This window comes from Protomyctophum bolini (assembly GCF_963924005.1).
Source record: "Protomyctophum bolini genome assembly, chromosome: 19".
Lineage (NCBI taxonomy): Eukaryota > Metazoa > Chordata > Actinopteri > Myctophiformes > Myctophidae > Protomyctophum > Protomyctophum bolini.
In genome coordinates, this window is record NC_137880.1 from 21,969,868 (window position 1) to 21,991,912 (window position 22,045).

At 42.4% G+C, this 22,045-nt stretch overlaps 1 protein-coding gene across 1 annotated transcript in view; it reads left to right on the forward strand.

Moving 5' to 3' along the window:
• The first annotated feature begins 596 nt into the window (after positions 1-596).
• Positions 597-22,045, forward strand: part of scara3 (scavenger receptor class A, member 3) — a 30,394-nt gene continuing 8,945 nt past the window's right edge. The window contains exons 1-7 of the mRNA XM_080791190.1: positions 597-1,137; positions 14,584-14,619; positions 15,490-15,534; positions 16,749-16,868; positions 20,546-20,626; positions 21,040-21,158; positions 21,430-21,674. Coding sequence (XP_080647316.1) covers positions 1,131-1,137; positions 14,584-14,619; positions 15,490-15,534; positions 16,749-16,868; positions 20,546-20,626; positions 21,040-21,158; positions 21,430-21,674 — 653 coding nt within the window. The 5' untranslated portion in view covers positions 597-1,130. The remainder of the gene's footprint in view (positions 1,138-14,583; positions 14,620-15,489; positions 15,535-16,748; positions 16,869-20,545; positions 20,627-21,039; positions 21,159-21,429; positions 21,675-22,045) is intronic.

Genomic DNA, 22,045 nt, shown 5'->3' on the forward strand with positions numbered 1-22,045 from the left:
GTGTGTGTGTGCGCGTGTGTGTGTTAGAAATTGGTCCTCAACATTACAGGGAGCAGGCATACATTTATTTTTCCTGGGCTAGATAAGGATTAGCCTTGACATGTGCGTGCACCCGCGTGCCTTGTGTGCATTCATGCGTGTGTGTGTGTGTGTGTGTGTGTGTGTGTGTGTGTGTGTGTGTGCGTGTGCATGTGAGCTTGCATGCATGAGTATTAATAGTCTTCTTCAAGTGTGTGTGTGTGTGTGTGTGTGTGTAGAAACTATTTTCCCGTCTTGCAGGCCAAGGCCACATTTTCTCAAGGTGCCCAGTCTGCCATGTTCAAACATTTGTGAGCAATTAGCCTCAGCCACAAAGCCCACTTTCTACAAAACATGTCACCCCTCCCTCTCCCTCGCTCCATCTCTCCCCTCCTAACTCACTTTCCCTCCCTCCTTTTCTCCTTCCACTCCCCCTTGTCTTCTGTTACTCTATCTTCATTTCTTTGTCTTTGCATCTTTCTATCACTGCCTCCCTCCCTCTTCCCTTCTCTCTCTCTCTCTCTCTCTCACGCCCCGCCTTCAGCCATGTTTCCCCAAGCAGCACATGGTTTCACTCTGGTGTCCACAGTTACTTTGGGCTCTGGAGTGGAGGATGTTGGAGAGCTGCAGACTCACACACAGGAGGGAACGCTGAGAGGAATTCAGAGAAGCTTCAGCGAGAAAAGTTTTTCAGCTTGTCAACATTCAGATGCATCACGTCCTGCACTGGCAACTATATAATGAGTCTAACAGTGGCTCACTACAGAGAACATAGAGTGAACGTTTTAAATTTGGAACATCTCAACACGCAGAACACAGTTTAGGAGCATCCTTCAATTATAGAGAAGTGACAAAGAAACTTGTGTCACTAGTGGACAGCCTTTTATTGAATATTATTCTTGGTAAAACAAAGGGACTGTAGGACTAAAGAGTTCTCCAGTCCATTGCAGGACAAATGGTCAACAGAGTTGTATGAATGAGTTTGTACCAACAAAAGTGTCACTGGTGAGTGAAGACATCCTGGGCACTTTCATCATTATCTCCATCATCTGCTGTTGCCTGCACATAGAAAAGGTGTTTACCAACTGAAAGGACTTTTTGGAACAAGAACCATGAAAGGTAAAGGGAGAGAGTCTTTATTCCCATTCCCATGCCTGAATTTCTTTGTCTTCCACTGAACAGGTTTAACCACTTAAACACTTGGTAAACTTGACCCGAGTTGGCTCTGTCCTTGATCCGCTCTGTTTTCCTCCTTCACCGGAAATAGCCGATCTATAAGCTCTCACCTCGTTGCCCGGTGCTGTGAGCTTGTAGATCGGCTATTTTTGGCAAATGTTACCCCCCAAAAATTGGATTGGGTTTAAGTGTTCAAATGCATGCAAACATGCATGTACAGTACAATTGAGTTGGTGTTGTGGTTTCCACATACACAGTGCAGTGACGAACTTAGATTAAGATACTCTGAGTCTGCAATGCAATGCTGTACCCCCTAATGTAAATAAAACACTGCATGAATATATATAATTTGCAAAGTCAAACACTACATACAGAAAATGTTGTGTAAAGAGCAGTATTGCAATATTTTCACTTGATACAGTTCTATGGTTGTATAGGTTTGTACATGCCATGCTACGGAAAGGTTGTCTCAAGGTGATTTGAGAATTTTGGAATAAATAGTTACGTTGTGTAAAAAAAAAGTGTAGGAGAATAGAATTATATTGTGTAATAATATGTAGGAGAAGTCCAAAGTGACTGGAGCAGGGTCTATGTTTATGTATAGAAGATGGCTGTGTGTGTTTCACAGGTGATGCATTTAAGTCATCATACTGCACACATTTGAGTACAGCTTTGAAACTGGTTGCTTCCTTTCATATAGAGTTAGGGTTAGGTTAGACAGAGCTACTAGACCTATGATGATGCATGCAGCTGTGTGACATGGCCATGTATGTACAGTATATTGTCATGTAGTGGGAGACATGTAGTCAGTTACTGTACATTTTCAGGGTACCTGGACACAAAATGTGCAGACATCTCATTTTTCTACAACCCGGCAGTCTGGCTCTTGAGAAAATGCAGCTTGTTGATGTTGGATGGAAGACTTTTGACAAGTCAGCTTGGAAGTGTGTGTGTGCACGTATCATATACTGTAGCCACACATTTGCTTACTTGCCACTTGAAAGCGTGCACACGTATGCATGTGCAGTCTGTGGATGTGTGTGGTTGCGTGTGTGTGTGTGTGTGTGTGTGTGTGAGAGAGAGGGAGGGAGAGAGAGAGAGAGAGAGACCGACAATAAGAGGAGTAATTATACTTCATCGTATGATGGAGTCTCATACCAATAAAAAGCAGATCTACAAGCTCACAATGTGTCGTGCTGCCGCTGAGACGCATTGTGAGCTTGTAGATTGGCTATTTCTGATGGAGAGTTGATGGAAAAAGGTAGCCTCCATGTTTTTTAAGTGGGAATCAGAGAGCGAGGCGGAAGCGAGGTGAAGGACTATTCACACGTGGTTCTGAGGCTATGGAATGTGTTATGAAGTGTTGACGTATTTACAATGCAGCAGCACACTGATGGCTGGCTCAGCCTCTCAACATCCCACATGGCATATACTGTAGTACACACAACTTCAAGACAAGTACACAGTAAACAGTTTTACAAAGTATTGAATTAAAACAAGGTTAATTTTTACATTCTCAGAGTTAAATCAACACTCCAGATTTTGCTGTGGGTGTAAGTGAAGCTCACAATTTATAGCCAGGCTTCAGACTGTGACTATAGTTTTTGGACCAAAAAGGAATACTGTTAACCACATGAGCCTTACTGCATACGTTTTCACTTGAAAGCTGCCATATAGCTTGAGGGCGGACATCTGGTCATCAGAAGGTGTCCATGAGCAAGACACTTATTCCACACTTCGTGCTCTTTATGACCATCTGAGCAGCCATCAGCTGGAAGCTTATTCATGGCTGTGGAACATTGTGGACTTATAAAGACATGCCCAAAATGATGACGCCTGTTTGAAAGTGGTTAATACAGTACATTCAATCCACATTTGTTGGGACAAAGCATAGTTAGTCGCTTTTCCTTGTCTTTTAGTCAGTAGCTGCTGACTGTGTTGTGCATAAAAAAGGGCGGGTGGGAGGAGTGCACGTGAAAGCGAAATGCATGGATGTAAGATTTCGTCTCTGTCGCGTGGAAGCCTCATAGGTCCAAAACTTAATTTTCAGTATTCAAATTCAGAAATAGTAAAAGTAGCAGATCTACATGCTCACGAGTCGCTTCACGCAGTGTCTCGAGCTGCTATTTTTGTGTGGCGATGTAGTATGATCAAGTACAGCATTAATTTACAGAAAACCGCAAAAAGTTTAAATACGGAGACAAGAGGTTTCTGCGCCACAGTAAGGCAACGATGATATGCGAGTCACGCAGGACATGCAAGCCTGCACACACAATAAAACTGTACGGTGGGTGAGTCTTTCACTATATACACACGCTACCTGACCGCACAGTCCTGCTGGGCTCCTGATGTGGTCTTCTTCACAGTCTTGGAGTGGGCCCCCTTTGGGGCCCCGGTGCCGATCTGACCCGACCTCAGCCGTGCCAGAGCAAAACATGCTGCCTCACACATTCCAAGTGTTACTGCTGAGGAATGGCGAAAGAGCAGAGAGAGAGAGAGAGATAGAGAGTGTGTGTGTGTGTGTGTGTGTGTGTGTGTGTGTGTGTGTGTGTGTGTGTGTGTGTGTGTGTGTGTGTGTGTGTGTGTGTGTGTGCGTGTGCGTGCGTGCGCGCGCACACGTGGTGATGGGGGGGTATTACGGAAAACAGGTGTGTGGCTGGCACATGGAGCAGGAAAGTGTGAGTGAAGGGAAGAAAGATGGAAGGCGAGGGGGGAGAACAAAAGACATAGGCCAACAAAGGCGGGGCTATCCGAGTGCTACTTGAACAGGTCTTGAATCAATGTGACAATAAACTGGGGGAGGTATTCTGTGTCCATGGAAAGTTCTCTGCATGAGGTGGTCTGGTAAATCTTCAGACCAACATATGTAGCTCTATCTTCAAACTAAACCGAGTGTGCGCAGTAAAATTCTCAGTGTTCATTTATCCAGTTGTAAACCTGAGAATGTACAAATGTAAATTGACCCTTTTACGGGTTTCATTTGTAGCTACATTTCTCAGTTTAATGAACACAGAGGACTTTGCTGTGTAATTCCAGAGCAAACGCTAGACTGTGGGAATTCTGTGCACACCCTTTGGCCCTCGTGGCGTCGTAAACCAGACCGGCCTCGTCTCTATGGCCTCCTTGGCCCCGTCGAGCCCAATGTGGTCTAGTCCTGAGAAAACAGGGCCGCGTTTATGGGATCTGGTACCCAAATTCTCCCGTTTCTCTGCCGAAAACCACAACAAAAGGATGCTCCCTGGTAATGGCTCGTCCATAATTTCAGCTTCACTCCATGGATCAACACATTCCAGACATTAACAGTTGTGTAAGGAGACCACACATTCCAATGCGAGGGTATCTGAACCGGGTGGGATGTCAGCAGAGGTTTGGAAAAGGGAGACACTTGGCTTTACGAGTTGTGGTGGAGAGACCTCCAGTCCTATCTGGAGAAAGGCCCGGCATCTTGTGACTCTGGTTTTACTTAAGCCTGCATGGATGGGTTCAGTGGGGCTTCTAAGGGTTTTTTCTGGCTGACAGAGTTCGAGTTGAACCTGAGAAAGAAAGTGATCTGTCTCCACGTTGCTCTTACTTTTTTACCTACTTTTTTACTGGGTATTTCATACTGCAGCTATTCCAAAACCAATCTACAAGCTTACAACTTAGCCACTTGGCTATCAGGTCACCCAAAAGTATTATAATCAAATTTGTATTTTTTTTTTTTTTACAAATTCCGCCTATAATGAATTGAAATGGAATTTGAATACCAAACTCCAGTAAGAGAGCAGCAGCTTGCATAACTCAATAAGCCAGCTATTTAGGAGTGAGAAGTATACTGTATATGTATACTGTATACTGTAGGGGTGGTCAGGGTATATGCTGCTATAGTATACTGTAGGGGTGGTCAGGGTATATGCTGCTATAGTATACTGTAGGGGTGGTCAGGGTATATGCTGCTATAGTATACTGTAGGGGTGGTCAGGGTATATGCTGCTATAGTATACTGTAGGGTGGTCAGGGTATATGCTGCTATAGTATACTGTAGGGGTGGTCAGGGTATATGCTGCTATAGTATACTGTAGGGGTGGTCAGGGTATATGCTGCTATAGTATACTGTAGGGGTGGTCAGGGTATATGCTGCTATAGTATACTGTAGGGGTGGTCAGGGTATATGCTATAGTATACTGTAGGGGTGGTCAGGGTATATGCTGCTATAGTATACTGTAGGGGTGGTCAGGGTATATGCTGCTATAGTATACTGTAGGGGTGGTCAGGGTATATGCTGCTATAGTATACTGTAGGGGTGGTCAGGGTATATGCTATAGTATACTGTAGGGGTGGTCAGGGTATATGCTGCTATAGTATACTGTAGGGGTGGTCAGGGTATATGCTACTATAGTATACTGTAGGGGTGGTCAGGGTATATGCTCCTATAGTATACTGTAGGGGTGGTCAGGGTATATGCTCCTATAGTATACTGTAGGGGTGGTCAGGGTATATGCTCCTATAGTATACTGTAGGGGTGGTCAGGGTATATGCTGCTATAGTATACTGTAGGGGTGGTCAGGGTATATGCTGCTATAGTATACTGTAGGGGTGGTCAGGGTATATGCTACTAGTATAATGTAGGGGTGGTCAGGGTATATGCTGCTATAGTATACTGTAGGGGTGGTCAGGGTATATGCTGCTATAGTATACTGTAGGGGTGGTCAGGGTATATGCTACTAGTATAATGTAGGGGTGGTCAGGGTATATGCTGCTATAGTATACTGTAGGGGTGGTCAGGGTATATGCTGCTATAGTATACTGTAGGGGTGGTCAGGGTATATGCTGCTATAGTATACTGTAGGGGTGGTCAGGGTATATGCTGCTATAGTATACTGTAGGGGTGGTCAGGGTATATGCTGCTATAGTATACTGTAGGGGTGGTCAGGGTATATGCTGCTATAGTATACTGTAGGGGTGGTCAGGGTATATGCTGCTATAGTATACTGTAGGGGTGGTCAGGGTATATGCTGCTATATCCAGTCCAGGGCTAAATTAAAGTAAAGTCCAAGCCACAGATGGCGGGATATGGAGGGAGGGAGGGGAGTTCCTCCCTAGGAGGAACCACCACAGAGAAACCACATACAGTACATGGAGTGGTCTTGGGCATTAGTTGACTCAAGCGGGAGCCTGAGGGTTGTGTTGGGAATAACCCAGAGTTCAGAACAACAAATCCCAGGGGAAGAACAATCATGGAGGGAGGAGGAAGAAGACAGAGAGAGACTCCATGTGGGTGGAGGTCACTGGGATAACATCCTCCTTCATCCTCTTGCCTTTGTTGAGCCCCGTTTTATACTTTGTAGTTATACTTTTTATACTTTTACTAGTTAATGTGGTTGCCTATAGGCAAGCAGACTATTGTTATTGCACCCCAGCGCTTACATCGTTGAGAACGATTCAATCGTTGAAAATGTTTAAATCGTGCAATAACTCTATTCTCCCCTCCGATGGCCAGTGATTCAGAACTCTTCCCAAGGCATTTGTGTGCTTTGCCGTCATCTGATTGGACTCTTCTAATTGAACAATATCCCTAAAGGGATAGGCAACCACACTCGCATCGGATTGCATCTTTCTAGTTACTTAGTAGATTTAGAATATTATTATAAAACAACAAAACATACCCACATCAGCACTATACATTTTGGATATTTGAAAATAGCAGATCTACAAGCTCACAATGCTCACTGCTTTTGCTACTTTTTGATACCAATACTTTTGTACTTTTACTCAAGCTAATTTTGAATTCCGGACTTTTACTTGTAACAGAGTATTTCTACATTGCAAAGTCGTTAAGAAACAGCAGCTCTGTTTCTGGATTTCATGTCATATTCTATGAGCTGACCACCTTAGCACTTTTATGGAACTTGTTATGTCCAATCAGACAGAGTTTGGAATAGCGCTGTAAAGTATCCTGTAACTTAACCGCCGTGTACTAGGCGTATCTGTCTAGAGTTTTCTCTGTGCTGTTTTGCTAGTGCTGGCCCTTTCTGTTTTGATAGGTGGGCTGGCTGGCCACTGTACAACATCTGGACCTGAGGCCTATGCACTGCAAGTTCTGACATTCTGTGCACTGAACGGTTCAAATAAAGAATGGACAATGACATGTGTTTTAATGAAATCTTTACCTAATTTGATTATACCGCCTTTGCTTTGTTATTTTCTCTTTAACCTTAAGCCCTATTTATACTTCTATATCGTACAACATCCTGCACAAAATAGCCTATAAGCTATAGGGGTCGCATTGTGATGTGTAAGCTTGTAAGCTCACATGCAATTACACATTGACGAAGGCCTGCGGTCGAAACAAGTCTGTTTCTGTTTTCCGGTGACTTCTACTGCAAATTAAAAAAATAAAATACTGAAGAGAGTCACCTTGTGAGTACAGGTCCATCTTTCAAAGTTCTATGTTACTGGGAATCTGCTCACGTCTTTTATTCCACTAGAATCACCTCTCCACCTGACCTCACTCGGCCTAGTGAGCCCACCCACCTTGAACAACAGCCAATCTAGCGCATTGTTGCTGCTTTACACACGATTACACTTTTCAGCTGCATTCTCAAGAACAATAAAACACTATTTAATTTTAGATACCATTTATTTCATTCAGATTAGTGAGGGAAATTTCTGTGGAGCTAAAAAAAATAATCTTTAATTATTTTTGCTGCCCCCCCTCTCCCCCCCCCCCCCCCCCCCTGCATGGCACATACCCAAAGCTACCAGTTGTGTGCCATAAACCTAGCCTGACATGACCTAGTCTAAAGCTACCAGTTGTGTTCCATACAAACCTATAGCCTGACATGACCTAGTCTAAAGCTACCAGTTGTGTTCCATACAAACCTATAGCCTGACATGACCTAGTCTAAAGCTACCAGTTGTGTTCCATACAAACCTATAGCCTGACATGACCTAGTCTAAAGCTACCAGTTGTGTTCCATATACAAACCTATAGCCTGACATGACCTAGTCTAAAGCTACCAGTTGTGTTCCATACAAACCTATAGCCTGACATGACCTAGTCTAAAGCTACCAGTTGTGTTCCATACAAACCTAGCCTGGCATGACTAGTATTTCAAGCCAGACTGTTGACTCACACAATAAGTCTGTGCAACGCCAACGGATGCACTGAAAATGATTTGGGAGTAAAGTGGATGTAGCGGATTTAGTCTTTGGAGTTGTGTTAATCTGCCCTACTGTAAATGTAATTAGTCAAAGGAGTTTGCTGATTAGTATAAATGGAAATTCAAAAATATATTGAACAGAAATGACAAACAGATGAGCTTCTGTTATTGGCTTTCAGGAGGTTCCAGAGTCTACTGTAACTGTAAGTATATAGCATTCAGAGATTCTGGAATTAGTTGTTTGGTTACACGAGCCTATAGTCATGACCAGACTAAAACACAACATTATTTAGTTATTATTGCAGATTAGTTTAATTTCTAGGCTAATTCTACTATCCTACTATAAAATTAAGGATTCTTTTCTGTCCTCATTTTCTCCTCAGTGGATTGATCAGCCAATCTGAAATTGCACATGTGCACTGACCACTGACATAGACCATTGTCATTATACAGACAGACAGAGAGAGAGGAAGATAATGTTTAACTTTTCCCAATTTAAGCTGTTTATGAGCATTTTCGCCCACATGCTATGGGATATATGTAGTCGTGGTCACTGTCCATAATTTATAACCCAGAGAGACAGACAGTGGGTGGAAATGCGGACAGTGACTCACACGAGCAGTGCCACAGTTAATTAATTGGCAGGTGTTTCCAATTGTGAAATTGTGCTCTCCATTTTTGGCATTTTATAGTAGGGTTGGACCTGGGCTGCAAGCTGGACACACCAGAGCAGACAGACGGACAAACTTCAAATTCACCAACATTGCAGTTGTACAAAAAGCTTGAATTATCCTCTTTCAATCTGGGATCTTTCATACAGCTGCAATGTTGGTGAGTTTGACGTTGGATGTATGGGCTGTCAATGTCAAATTTCAGCTAGTTAACGGTGCCGGAGATTAGCTGGTAACAGACGGACGGACGGACACACACACACACACACACACGGACGGACTCACACACACACACGGACGGAGTGCAAAACATACTCTCTCCCCATGCCTTCGGCCAGGTGGAGACAATAACGTGCAGAAGCATTCATTACAAAACAGCTCCCAGTTGTAGCACTAAGTGTGATAGTGATATCACCACCAGTTGGCACAGGGACAAAACAGTTATGAGCCTTCATGCAGATCTTTCACCTTAGTGGGGCCATGAAATCTGTAGTTGCGCTTTCGACCCCAATCTGCGTTTACTTTGGCCGTGTGCACATCCCAGGGCATAGACTAGTAGAGGCACCTATAAACAGCATGACAGGTAATTTGGGTTGCAAGCATCTAATTTCAGGCAGAATAGTGCACTCCATGATGATCAGTTAACAACGCGGTGTACACCCAAAATTGGGTGTACACCATGTTGATAAATAAGGGCCTTAGAGTTTCATGTTATCCCTCAAGCAGTGATGGAAGTACAGTTTTGAGGTATTGTTACTTTACTGGAGTATTTCCAATTTTCAGTACTTTTAATATTTGTTTTGGGGCTTTTTATGCCTTTATTGATAGCGAACAGTAGATAGAACTTGACATGGGACATTCTGCATAATGAGTACTTAATACTTTGCGTACTTTGTGTACATTTTTATACCAATACTTACTCAAGTAAATTTAGAATTCATGACTTTTACTTGTAACACTAGTAGTATTATTTCTACATTGCAGTATTGATACTTTTACTCAAGTAAAATAATTTAGTACCTTTTCCACCACTGCCCTCATCTAGTTCCTGATTCGGGTATTTTTTTGGCCATATATTGTACCAGCCATACGCCTCCCTGTCAAACTCTTGCCATAGGAAATAATGGGGAGATGAAATATAGGTGGATGAGGTGAGCTAAGTCACATCTGCTTATATGCTGTTTAAACATGTTCCTGGTTATGTGGGTACATGTACTGTATTCATTTCCCTTTATGCTTTGATCTCCTGCACAGGAGCTCAACAGAAAAGCATTGAAAACTAGGAAGCTTTGTATTACCCACAAGAAATGACCAGATAATAGCGCTGTAGTTCTAGTTGCTTCCTTATTTTTGTTATTCAAAACACAGTTTCTTAATTAATGATATTCTATGCACAGCCTGGCAGGTCCCCAGGGTTCTGAGCCCAGCACATTCCATCTAAACAGAGCAGTCAAACATTGAGTAGTATTTCTTTAAACATGTACTGTAGCTATGTTGCCACAGTATTATTAGTAGTATTTCTTTAAACATGTACTGTAGCTATGTTGCCACAGTATTATTTTCACTTCAGTAACCTTCTCCAGGGTGGACATGTGGTCAGTTACATCAAGAACTTCCTGGTGAATTCCAACATCCAAACGAAAAATACAGGTGTAAAAATAGGACATTTAATAGCCTTGTGGTAATTTGACACAAACAGCGTTCATATTTGAAAAATAGCATTTAAACGAAACCACATACTTCATCCATTTACTGGAGTGTTTCTCGGTTCAGCGACATAATATTCCCACTGAAAGGAACTTTGAACAAATTCAAATTTTATTAGATTTTGTTGGGCATGTTTTTCAAAACATTTTCTGCAGCTGCACCTGTGCTCATATTTGTAATGGAAATGTCAGCATACACTTACTAGTCTTTCATGGTGTATTATTCATATTACCTCCACCAGTTCTCCCACTCTGAAGACTAGAAGGTCTCCTCGTGGATCAGGTTCTTTCCAAGCAGTAGTAGTACTGTGACAGTACTAAACTTTGACTGTGACGGAGTGTGCGTGTTTGCGTGTGTGCCTGTGCACACGTGCGTGCATGCGTGCACACATGCATGAGTGTTGGAAAGGTTGACTTGCTCCACTGACATGAGACAGATATGCTTGTGGTTTTTCCATAGGACAGGGCAGGCTTATGAGGTAAATTGTGAGATTCATCGTGTGTGTGTGTGTGTGTGTGTGTGTGTGTGTGTGTGTGTGTGTGTGTGTGTGTGTGTGTGTGTGTGTGTGTGTGTGTGTGTGTGTGTGTGTGTGTGTGTGTGTGTGTGTGTGTGTGTGTGTGTGTGTGTGTGTGTGTGTGTGTGTGTGTGTGTGTGTGTGTGTGTGTGTGTGTGTGTGTGTGTGTGTGTGTGTGTGTGTGTGTGTGTGTGTGTGTGTGTGTCTTTCTCAGGTATAAAATGGTACATTAGGATCTGCTATTCCAGACCTCATGCAGCTGACTCCTCCTCCTCATCATCATGATAAACACTGTTACTGCCACGTGCGCTCCTCTCTCCTTTCCCTATCCCTTGTTGCTTCCTTTTCTCCCCTTTGTCCCTTTGACCACATTGTGTGGGAGCGTGAGATCAGGAGCATAAAGGGTGCTTGGCCAACTAGACTAAATCATTCTGCCACAACACAGATGTTTGCTCATCAGACTTTCCCTTTTTCCCTTAAAGAATATATAGACAAAACAAAATATTACAATTTATAATAAAAATTAAATGTTACAGTATATGCAATTCAACCAAATGCAACAGATGTGTTGTGAAAATGCACCATCTAACACCAACAGCTGAATGTTTGTCTATTGTCCCTAATTTATACTTTGACGAAAAAGCGTGTAATTGTCGAGGAATACACTAAGTTATACATTTAAGGAGATCAATGAGAAGCTGTTTTCTGTCCCATTATTATCTTTACTGACATTTGACCTGTGGTCTGAGGGATGGGTCTTCCCATTGTCTCATGGGTTAAGACCCACCTACTCCCTGAGGGAGTAGCTCAGTGGCCTTGTGATTAGAGTGTCCGCCCTGAGACGCCCTGAGACTGGGAGGTTGGGGTTCAATCCCCGGCCGGGTCATACCAAAGACTGTAAAAATGGGACCCAATACGCCTCCCTGCTTGACACTCAGCATCAAGGGTTGGATTGGGGGTAAGTCCCTGCGACATGTCCAGGGGGTGTACTTGTACATCAAGCTGCCTCACGCTACAGAAACAGGAGATAGGTTCCTGCCCTATGGGCCTCATGGCTCGGCAAGGCTACTTACTACTACAGTACTACTCCCTGAGGGAGTAGGAATGTATTTAAGCTGAAGTCTGACTGAGTTGTGTTGAGTCAGTATGGTGTTCCATTGCAACACTTGAAAGCTGGCTCCGAATTTTAATTCTTTGAAACTCTGAATTGTGTCTGTCTCATTATGTTGTGTTGTGTTATAACTGTGTTATAAGTGCTCTCCAAAATATTCCATAACATACAGTAATACAACAATCACATATTTTCAACTGTTGCATGACATTATCGTTTGACAAACAAGTTGCAACTCTTCAAGTTGCATGAGTTAACTAAAGGATGTCGGAAATATTTAGTCAATTTTATATCTTTTGGTTTGGAAAACAATCTTGCAATTTTGATTGAGAAATGGAATAACAAAAACACTTTATCACTGCAGCATACCTCACAGCAGTAGTCTGTCCAGTTCACCTCTCTGATCGCATGAGAAATCACATCTCGAGTGCTGATATGGCCATGTGACCATAGAAATAACAATTTCACAGTTAATAGGAGTGATAATATTTTTATTTGCTTTTAATTGTTATAGTCATACTGTACATGTTTACTATATGCACAGGGACCTGCTAGAATTGTATTAAATCATACTCTGTGGTGTTGTCGGTATGGGCCTTGAATGAATGAGCCTATTTCAATGTGCTAGTTACTAGCACATTGAAATAGGCTCATTCATTCCAGGTCTACTAGTAGACGTACTGTAGACCCCTGGGAGATGGATTGCTGAGTTGCACAGGATCGAATCCAGCATCTTGTGGTCCAAAGGCAAGTGCTCTACTGACAGCTACCCGTTTACACATTTATTTGTATAGGTTACTTGGTTGCACGTCATGTTACACACTGAAAATAGCTGATCTACAAGCTCACAATGTAGTATTAATCCTGCACTTATCATGTCACAGTACGTGTCTCCATTTCTTTCTCACGCGCTGTTTGCCTACAGTCTGTACTAAGCGGCACTGAGAACTGTCCTTTCATGACACAAAAATAAAGCAGTATGGAAGACTGTGCGAATGTTTCTCTTTCATTTTCCAAAGAACCATATTTCCAACTGGTCAGCGACTCACCGAACCATTTCTTTCGTCCTGTATTTGTACAGTATGTGTGTGCCCACGTGCGTGTGTTTCCTGTAGACACATTTCCTTAAAGTTGTCTTCTCGCAAAACGCATGCCAGAGGATGTGGTAAATCAGGTGTTGAGCTGCTGGATACTGTTGTTTTGGTGGTGAAGCTGATGACATGCAATGATTTGGCATTATAACTATAATGTCAACATATGGTTTAATGTCATGCTTCAAAGCAAATTGCCATTTGTGGTTCATCATAGGCAGCCCAGCAGGGTTCTGTGGAAATCATCATTTGTAACTCTGATCAAGTCCTGTCTCTTGCTCTCTCTCTTTCTCTCCCTCTAGTCTGCTCTCTTTCTGTCTCATTCTCTCACTCTACCTTTCTCTCATACCCTCTCTCTCCCTCAGTCAACACCTCCATAGATTTCACCTTATTGGAGTCTGATAGGCATGTACTGATGACATAAGTTAGCACACGCACGCACACACACATACGTGTGACACAAGTGCGCAAGGGTGCACGCACAGCACGCACACACACAGAATATATGCTCTCACTTTTCTCATACTTTGTTCCACCAGGGGGCTGTTTTTCCTGACAGTCAGTGCTCTCTGTCCCAGGGCTCAGAGCCATTACCGAGCTGAATGATCGATTGGTCAGAGACAGAACAAATACACCCCTACCCCTTTTCCCCTCCGGGCACATATAATTGTGCTTTTACAAGATGGCTGCCAAGTATGACCTCAGAACAATACACATCAGAGCCCCATAGTGCAGGCCGGGTGACTTGACAGCATTCAGTAAAATCCTCAGTGTACACTCTCGGTATTACAGACCCGCGTGGGTCCCTTTGGTTACATTTGTAGACTCTCACATTAAAGTACTGTGGATTTTACAGTATGGGATTGGGTGTTGTTTAAGTCTCACTGAGGGCCGCAGGGACTTCTAGAATGTACCTTTGGACTGCAGGACCTGGTTTCTGTATGATTTATGACATCTGTAATAAAACTTGTGAGGGGCTCCAACGAGATGGCGTCAACCCAGCTTGAGACCGTGTAGCACTTGACTAGACCATCGTTTACCAATGTGGTTTTTCATGTCTTTGTCCCTGTTACAACAACCCCCTGACTCTGACACTCTCTCTCTCTCTCTCTCTCTCCCTCTCTCTCTGCTTTCTCCTTCTCCTTTTTTGCAGAAAGCTATGGTGGATACGAGAACCAGCTCTTCAAAGGCAAGGATCACATTATTCTCTGTTCAATGCTACAACAGTGTACCGATGCACTATAGCAGTGCTTTGATTAAAAAGACAGTTGATCATTCTGGAGAGATACATTCCTTGCTGGACTTGTACACCCCACATTTATTTGACAAACTGTAACTTTCTCCCAGTTACAGTTATACACATCCACAATACTTAGCCCCAAATCATTTTAAGTTTACCGATTTGGAGTTGCTGCTTTTATTTTGAGTTTATTGTTTTACTGTCATGTGATGTCATGTGTTGTTGTTGTGTCGTAGTGTATTCAGCCTGGATTTCATGTCTGGAGCCCTGGACCAAACAAATGTCTCTGTGTGGGATAATAATCTGAAATTGAACCTGATAGTTGGAGGTACACCATACGCATACGGTATACATCCGACTCTAGTCTAGCTCACATGTACAGTACTGTACCACAAGCTGACCTTGGATTTAATCCCTAAAGTGACTTCTTCCCTCCTATGCTTCCCCCAAACTCGGCTAAATCTGTCTGCGAGACCTCATTTTATGTTGTACAAAATGTGTCCACTGTCCTTTGCGATGTACCTTCATGCTCCCTGGAGGATGAACACTGCTGATTTTGGTGACCCCGTGGCCGCACCCTTAAGCCACAATTTCCACTTGCACACCAGATATCTCAAATCTAATGGATGGATAATTATTAAACTTTATGAGCGCATTCATACTCTGAGTGTTTGTATTTGGTGAGGGGTAATGGGTGAGCATATTGAACTGGTTCAACCTATGACAAGATCTACCAAGTTGGGGTTAACTTGTCTTACACCCTAAGATTTGAGATTTGAGATTTGTGTTGTGTGCAACAAACTTTGACTTGTTTTGCAGAGGAGGACCTTACTGGAGAAGAAGAGGAAATGCCCTCATTTAGAGGTAGGGCCACCACACACACACACACACACACACACACACACACACACACACACACACACACACACACACACACACACACACACACACAATGACAGAGACATCTGCCTTACATCTTCATTCTGTAACGCCAAATAATAATGTTGTATTCACTCAATGCCAGTGTGTGTAGTGTGTTGTAGGCATGGCAGACATCCAGAGGCTGCAGTGCTTGCGTGGGGATGTTATGTGTGGTTAAAAGCTTGTCTGTGGAGTCTTTGCCTGTCTTTATGCATGTGCCATGGCAGCTTAGTTATGCATGCTTTCCACATCTGCTCCACATATCCTCACATTTAGTTGCTCAGGCAAAGACTGATCGGACCTGGCACAATCTGACGCTCGGTTACATGGCTCTCACATTACTGGTATCTCTCTCTGAAGCTTAAAGTCACTGAATCTGGACCAGTGTTGTTTTCGTCGACTAAAACTAAGACGAAAAATGTTCGTCGACTAACTATTTTCACTGACAAAAACAAATGGAAACTAAATGAACTAAGCTACGATGACTAAAACTAAGACTAAATATACTGACAATTTCGTCGACAAATAAAAACTAGACTAAAATGTTAGGAAGGGACTAGTGGACAAGAGATCCAGTATAAGTCATTTTACACTTGGTTGCATGCTGAAAATAGCTGATCTACAAGCTCACGTGTCGCAACGTGATGCGTTGTGAGCTTGTACATCGGCTATTTTCAGCAAGTGTAAAAACACTCATTACGACGTCGACGGCATCAAGACCCGCCAAAATACATTTTAGTCGACTAAATCAACTGTAGATTTAGTCGACTAAAATCTTATGACAACACTAAGACGTTCCAGGTGAGTAAAATGTGACTAAAAATAAATGAAGTTTCAGTCCAAAGACTATGACTAAACTAAAATTGAAATTTGCTGCCAAAAACAACACTGATTTGGACCACTATAATACTAGAACACTAAGGTCGAAACCACTTGGCAGCCTTATTGGTTTGCCCTAAAGAAACATGCACATACAGTTGTGAGACCATAAATTAATGACAAGGAGTTGAAAAATATGAACCACACTCCATATTTTTACACTGCCTATTTGTTCCATTTCATGTATTTGTCTGTTTATTTATTCATTTAGTTACAGATAGATAATAGATAATAATATGCCGTCAGAGCTCAACTTCATTCCTTTGTTGCATTTCTAGGTCGTACCAGAGGTGGCTGTGTCAAGTGTCAGCAGACCCATTCTCTCCAGTTGGCCGTCAAAGTCCTCTATGGTTTCTTTGCCTTCCTGATCATAACCGTGGCTGTACTGGCATCGCTAGGTGAGCTCTTGACCTCATGTTATACTATTTAATCTGACCGCACTACAACAGTTCCAGAGTCAGGGATGAAATATAACAGAAATGCTTCTTAATAATATTTAACAATGGTTGTGGAAGTGTGAATTTATAGCCCTAGGTTGTTATCCCTGACTTAGTGAAAATATGGAAACTCTTCACAAAATTGAACCACAGAAAACAGTTCCTTTGGGGCCTGGACCGCTGATCCAGTCGTCTGGCTAGGCTCCATTGTAGCCTGACAGCGTATCGCGGGTTCGAATCCCCGTCCCGACGGCCTTTGCTGCATGTCACTCCCCATCTCTCTCCCCCCATTTCCTGTCTACGTACAGTATTTTCAATAAGGGCATAAAAAGGCCCCACAATAAATCTAAAGAGAATACACCTCCTTTGGCAAAGAAAGTGTGTGAACAGAACAATATTGTTGTCAGTAGCCGGTGTTTTCTTAGAAACTTGGATTATAGCAGATGTTTTAAAACATCTCTGGACAGTAGGTTTCTCCAGTGATATGTTAGGGTAATAGCTATAGGTACACTTAAAGTGATGTGGAATTGTGGATGTTTTAATGAATTAAAGAATGTCCATTTAACCGCATAGAGATTAAACAAATTTAGCAGTCGGAGTTTGGAGCTGCAGAGCACCATGTTTTACCTGACAGCTGCTTCACCATAACAGATGCTTTCCACATTAACATTGCCTTGTTATTGGTCTTGGAAGCTGTAAATCTCTATTTTTTTATAGGAGTTCAGGCATCTCAGTGGACGCTTTGCAAGGAATTTGGTAGACTCTGGATTCCGCTGCACGAATGCATGCACTGCACAGAGGCACATAAACACAAACAATCAAAATGTGCTTGTGAAAGCCAGAACATACATACAGTGCATACAGTACATGTATTGTAGACAGACACACATGAGCTCATGCTTACATGAAGATGCACAAATAGGATAGTTACAGTAGGACAACACTCTATTAATGCCGCAAGTGCCCGGGGGGACATTCTGGTTGTTGGTTCCAACTTCCTACACATATATAATGTTTGTAATGTACACCATGTTCCCTTACATATACTGTACATATACAAGCACAAATAGGCACCCAAACACAACTCACACAACAATAAAATGTTGAAAATGTCCATATCACCCCAATATCTGTTTTCCAATGGTCAAATATATTCCTCAAGACAATATTCTTAATAAATCTTCAACTTTCTGAACACAGTGAACAGGCACATTTAGAGCTTACTAGTTTGATCTGCCACATTAGGCCTGTTGTTTCAGCCTAAATATGAGAACCTTGAACTAAAAGAAAACAAGTTCAAATAGTGATCATTCTTTTTTCTTCATGTCTGCAGATGGTTATGTAGCTAATAGCCACCAAGTTGGCAGTACATTAATAACAGTAAAGACATTGTTAGGGGGTATTATTACTTTTACATAATGGTTAACATATTTATGTACCCTATCTGACAAGAAAAAAAGGTATAATAAGAGAATTTGAGACTGCTCCCTTTAGTTATACAGAAGTAGCTATATACCACTCTGTCAATTATGGGCCTTTGTGAGTCTCTCTCCTGATTGGATAAAATCCAATAGTATCCCGACCAAATGTTTTTTTTATGTTCACTAAAGAGCTAGAAAACCTTTTACAGACAAATATCACTTACAGTAGCCTATACGACTACACTATACTCAATCACATGGCAAATTGCAAAAGTAGCAGATCTTGCAGATCTACAAGCTCACAACATGTGGCATTGCAAGCGAGCTGTAATTTGATAATCTCATTAATATTATGCTTTCATAAGAGCGCACTTCCTCAATAAGCTTTGCCATTACAAGTGACAAGCATGTTCAGCGTCACCTGAGTAGAGAACTAATGCAGAGTAGCAGGTGCTATGCAGAGTGCATGTGGGAGCATTTATGAATACTAACATGGTGCAGGGTTCTTTATTAAGCCCCTGAGAATGCAGCAGGGCCTTTAAAAAAAATAAATGTTCACATTTCAGACATTCGGTCATACGCACTACCAGTGCAAACACATTTGCATCTGTGACGTGCACTTACAAATGTAAACATGCGATCATGCACAAACATTTGATGTAAGCATATCTAAGCCCTTAATGACACTCATGTAAACACAGTCACACATGCGCACATGCACGCACGCACGCATACACACACACACACACACACACACACCCACCCACACACACACACACACACACACACACACACACACACACACACACACACACACACACACACACACACACACACACACACACACACACACACACACACACAAATATGCACAACATAGTTGTTGTTGCTCCCTTGGGAAATATGTTTGGGAGCTGGTCCCAGCCAGCTGGCCAAACCATCATCCATCAGCGTTTTGTTTCTGTTTGCTCCATAATGGAAACCTGATGTGATTTGTTGTCAATAGTTTAAGTTTCACTTCCTGTTTTCACTTCAGTAATTGCATTCTTCCTGTCAACACACATGCTGCATTATACACTGTACACAAATGATGTGGAGAACTGGAAGAAATGGACGTCTAACGTCTTACTATATTGGGACATGTAACTCATTGCATGAATTTTTTAAACAGTTTCAGTAATCCTTGTAATGCAATACCCACCACATTTATATGTTTGTCTTTCTTTATTTTTCTTTTCCGTGTATCTTCCAAGTGTTTTTGCTTTTGTGTGTTAAAGTTTCTATCTGGGGAAAAGGACAGCATACGGTTGAGAAACACGAGGTATCAAAACAGTGAGTCTTGGGACCCTATAAAAAAGATAAAGAATGACTCAAACTATTATTGTTATTATTTATAATTATGAATTGCATTTTATAGCGCTTTTCCAAGTGCTCAAAGCGCTTTACAATGGTTCACTCATTCATACATTGGGAGGTGAAGCGGCGAACAGTCGACACCAGCGTCCTCACTTCCCACATTCACACACCAATGGTGGCGAGCTCACACGACCAACTCATTGGAGGCAATGTAGGGTTCAGTGTCTTGCCCAAGGACACTTTGACATGTGGACAGGAAGAGTCGAGAATCAAACTGCCGACCCAGGGATGGACGACCTGCCCATAACATTTACATTACAACAGGATTACAACTGTACACGCACACACAGACAGAGACTTATGGATTTCTGTGTCAGGCATGCCTGCCATCTATTAGCCAATTTATCATTCTGTTGAGCTGGTCAAGTCATTGTGATGTCAGCGGTATCCCCTTTTATACCCATATATGGAGTCTGGCCCAGGCAGAGGCATTTTGTGGCGATATGCTGGAGTCTGGCCCGGCAGAGGCCTTTTGTGACGGTTCTGGACAACCGTGGTTCCGACCGACTCGACACCGGGCACTGCACTCCCTGTGGGGGTGTGGAACGTGTGTGTCGAATGGGGTGAACGGTTCTAGAGTTACGTGGATGACAAACGTACAGACGTACAGAAACACAGAGACTTGGTGCATTTAGAATAGATAAGTTAGATAATTATTCCTATAAAAATATGTTTTACTGTAGTATACTATATTAGTATTCTTTTTTCTTCACAAGTCACATACATGTGTGCAAACCTGGCCAATAAACACATTCTGATTGTGATTCTAATGAACCTTTTATTTGCTTTGTGTCTCCACAGTGTTCAGAAAAGTAGACAACTTATCTGGTGAAGAGGCCTTTTACCACCAGAAGATCACCAAGGTGGAGCAGGGAATAGAGGGTAGGACGAGGCATGGGGAAATCAATGCACATGTGTTAAGAAAACAGTGTTTATATTACTACTGTTAGCTATAGTATTACTTTGAAAAACACTGTAGTGTTTTTAAAGCTCCTAATGAATGTAGTTTGTCTGCAATTTGCTAGCGCTTTTCTTTTCAAGTATATATCGTGTAGAAGGTGACAGGTGCTACAGGTTTGTGTTTCAACATGCCATTGACATTTTGGCTCATAACATTTTATTTTAAAACCAATAACGCATTTCCATTTAATGTTATAGCTTGTCCTCTTGTGATTCATTTTTGTAATGCAAAAGTAATATAAGGCAATACTTGACACAGGAATTCATAGGGGACATTTAGTCATGTTTTTTCTACTTTCCACCTCCACTGAATCCCCTTCTTCTCTCCCTTCCAGCCCTGAGTTCTACTACTAATTGTTCAGGCTGTCTGGATGTCAGTCACTATACCGATGAGATCAGCCGGTTGAAGAGAGAGTTTGAAGACATCCAGAGGATGATACTTGGACAGGAACAGGTACAGTGCACATATAATCATGTTAATGGCTTGATTTGCGGCACCTTTTTCTTCCAAGCGGCTCCTGCATGCTTCCTTCGAAAGCAGAGTGGATGGGCTTCTGTTACAAAAAACCTGAATGAAAAGATTTTGAAAAGAAAGAAAGCAGAGTGGAAAAATACACAACCAATCAACACAATCAACTTGTTCTCAAAATAAATGCCACCTCTCTCCCTTTATTCACTCCTTCCCTCCCTATTTTCCTGCCCCTTCTTCCCGGTGCTCTCCCCAGGTTCTGGATCAGGCGTCTCAGACTGAAGCGACACTGAAAACTGCCAGTGGCCGTCTGTCCCGTGACCTCCAGAACCACACGGTTTCCATCAAACTCCTCAATCAGTCTGTGGAGAGGTATATGGGCCAGGTGGAGGGATGGAAGGACGTGATTGAGGAGACAGACGAGAGGATGAAGACCCTGTTGCAGGACCAGTACGACCTCAAAGCCACCGTGCAGCAGGTCAACACCACTGTGGCCCTCAGGTAGTAGCAATGAACATCTATTCTAGATTAGATTAATCAATGAATATTGCCAGCAGGATATCATAGATTAGAACAGTGGTTCTCAAAACATTTTCATGTCAACGACCCTGGACATTGACATTCTACTAGGCCACAAACCCCTATTTGAAATATAGTCTATGCCAGGGACCTCCATAAGAGAATTAAGATCAATAGATGCTCCTTCCGAGATCGGAAAAACCTTCAGGATTGGACAGGTTATTTCACCTCCCTTTCTGAACAAATGTCTAGACATCTGTAGGAGCAATCTGAAGGAGCCTTCAGATTTAGTACACTTGTGAAACTGTCTATTTTGTTGGTGAGGAGATAATGCAGAGAGTAAAACCAGAGAC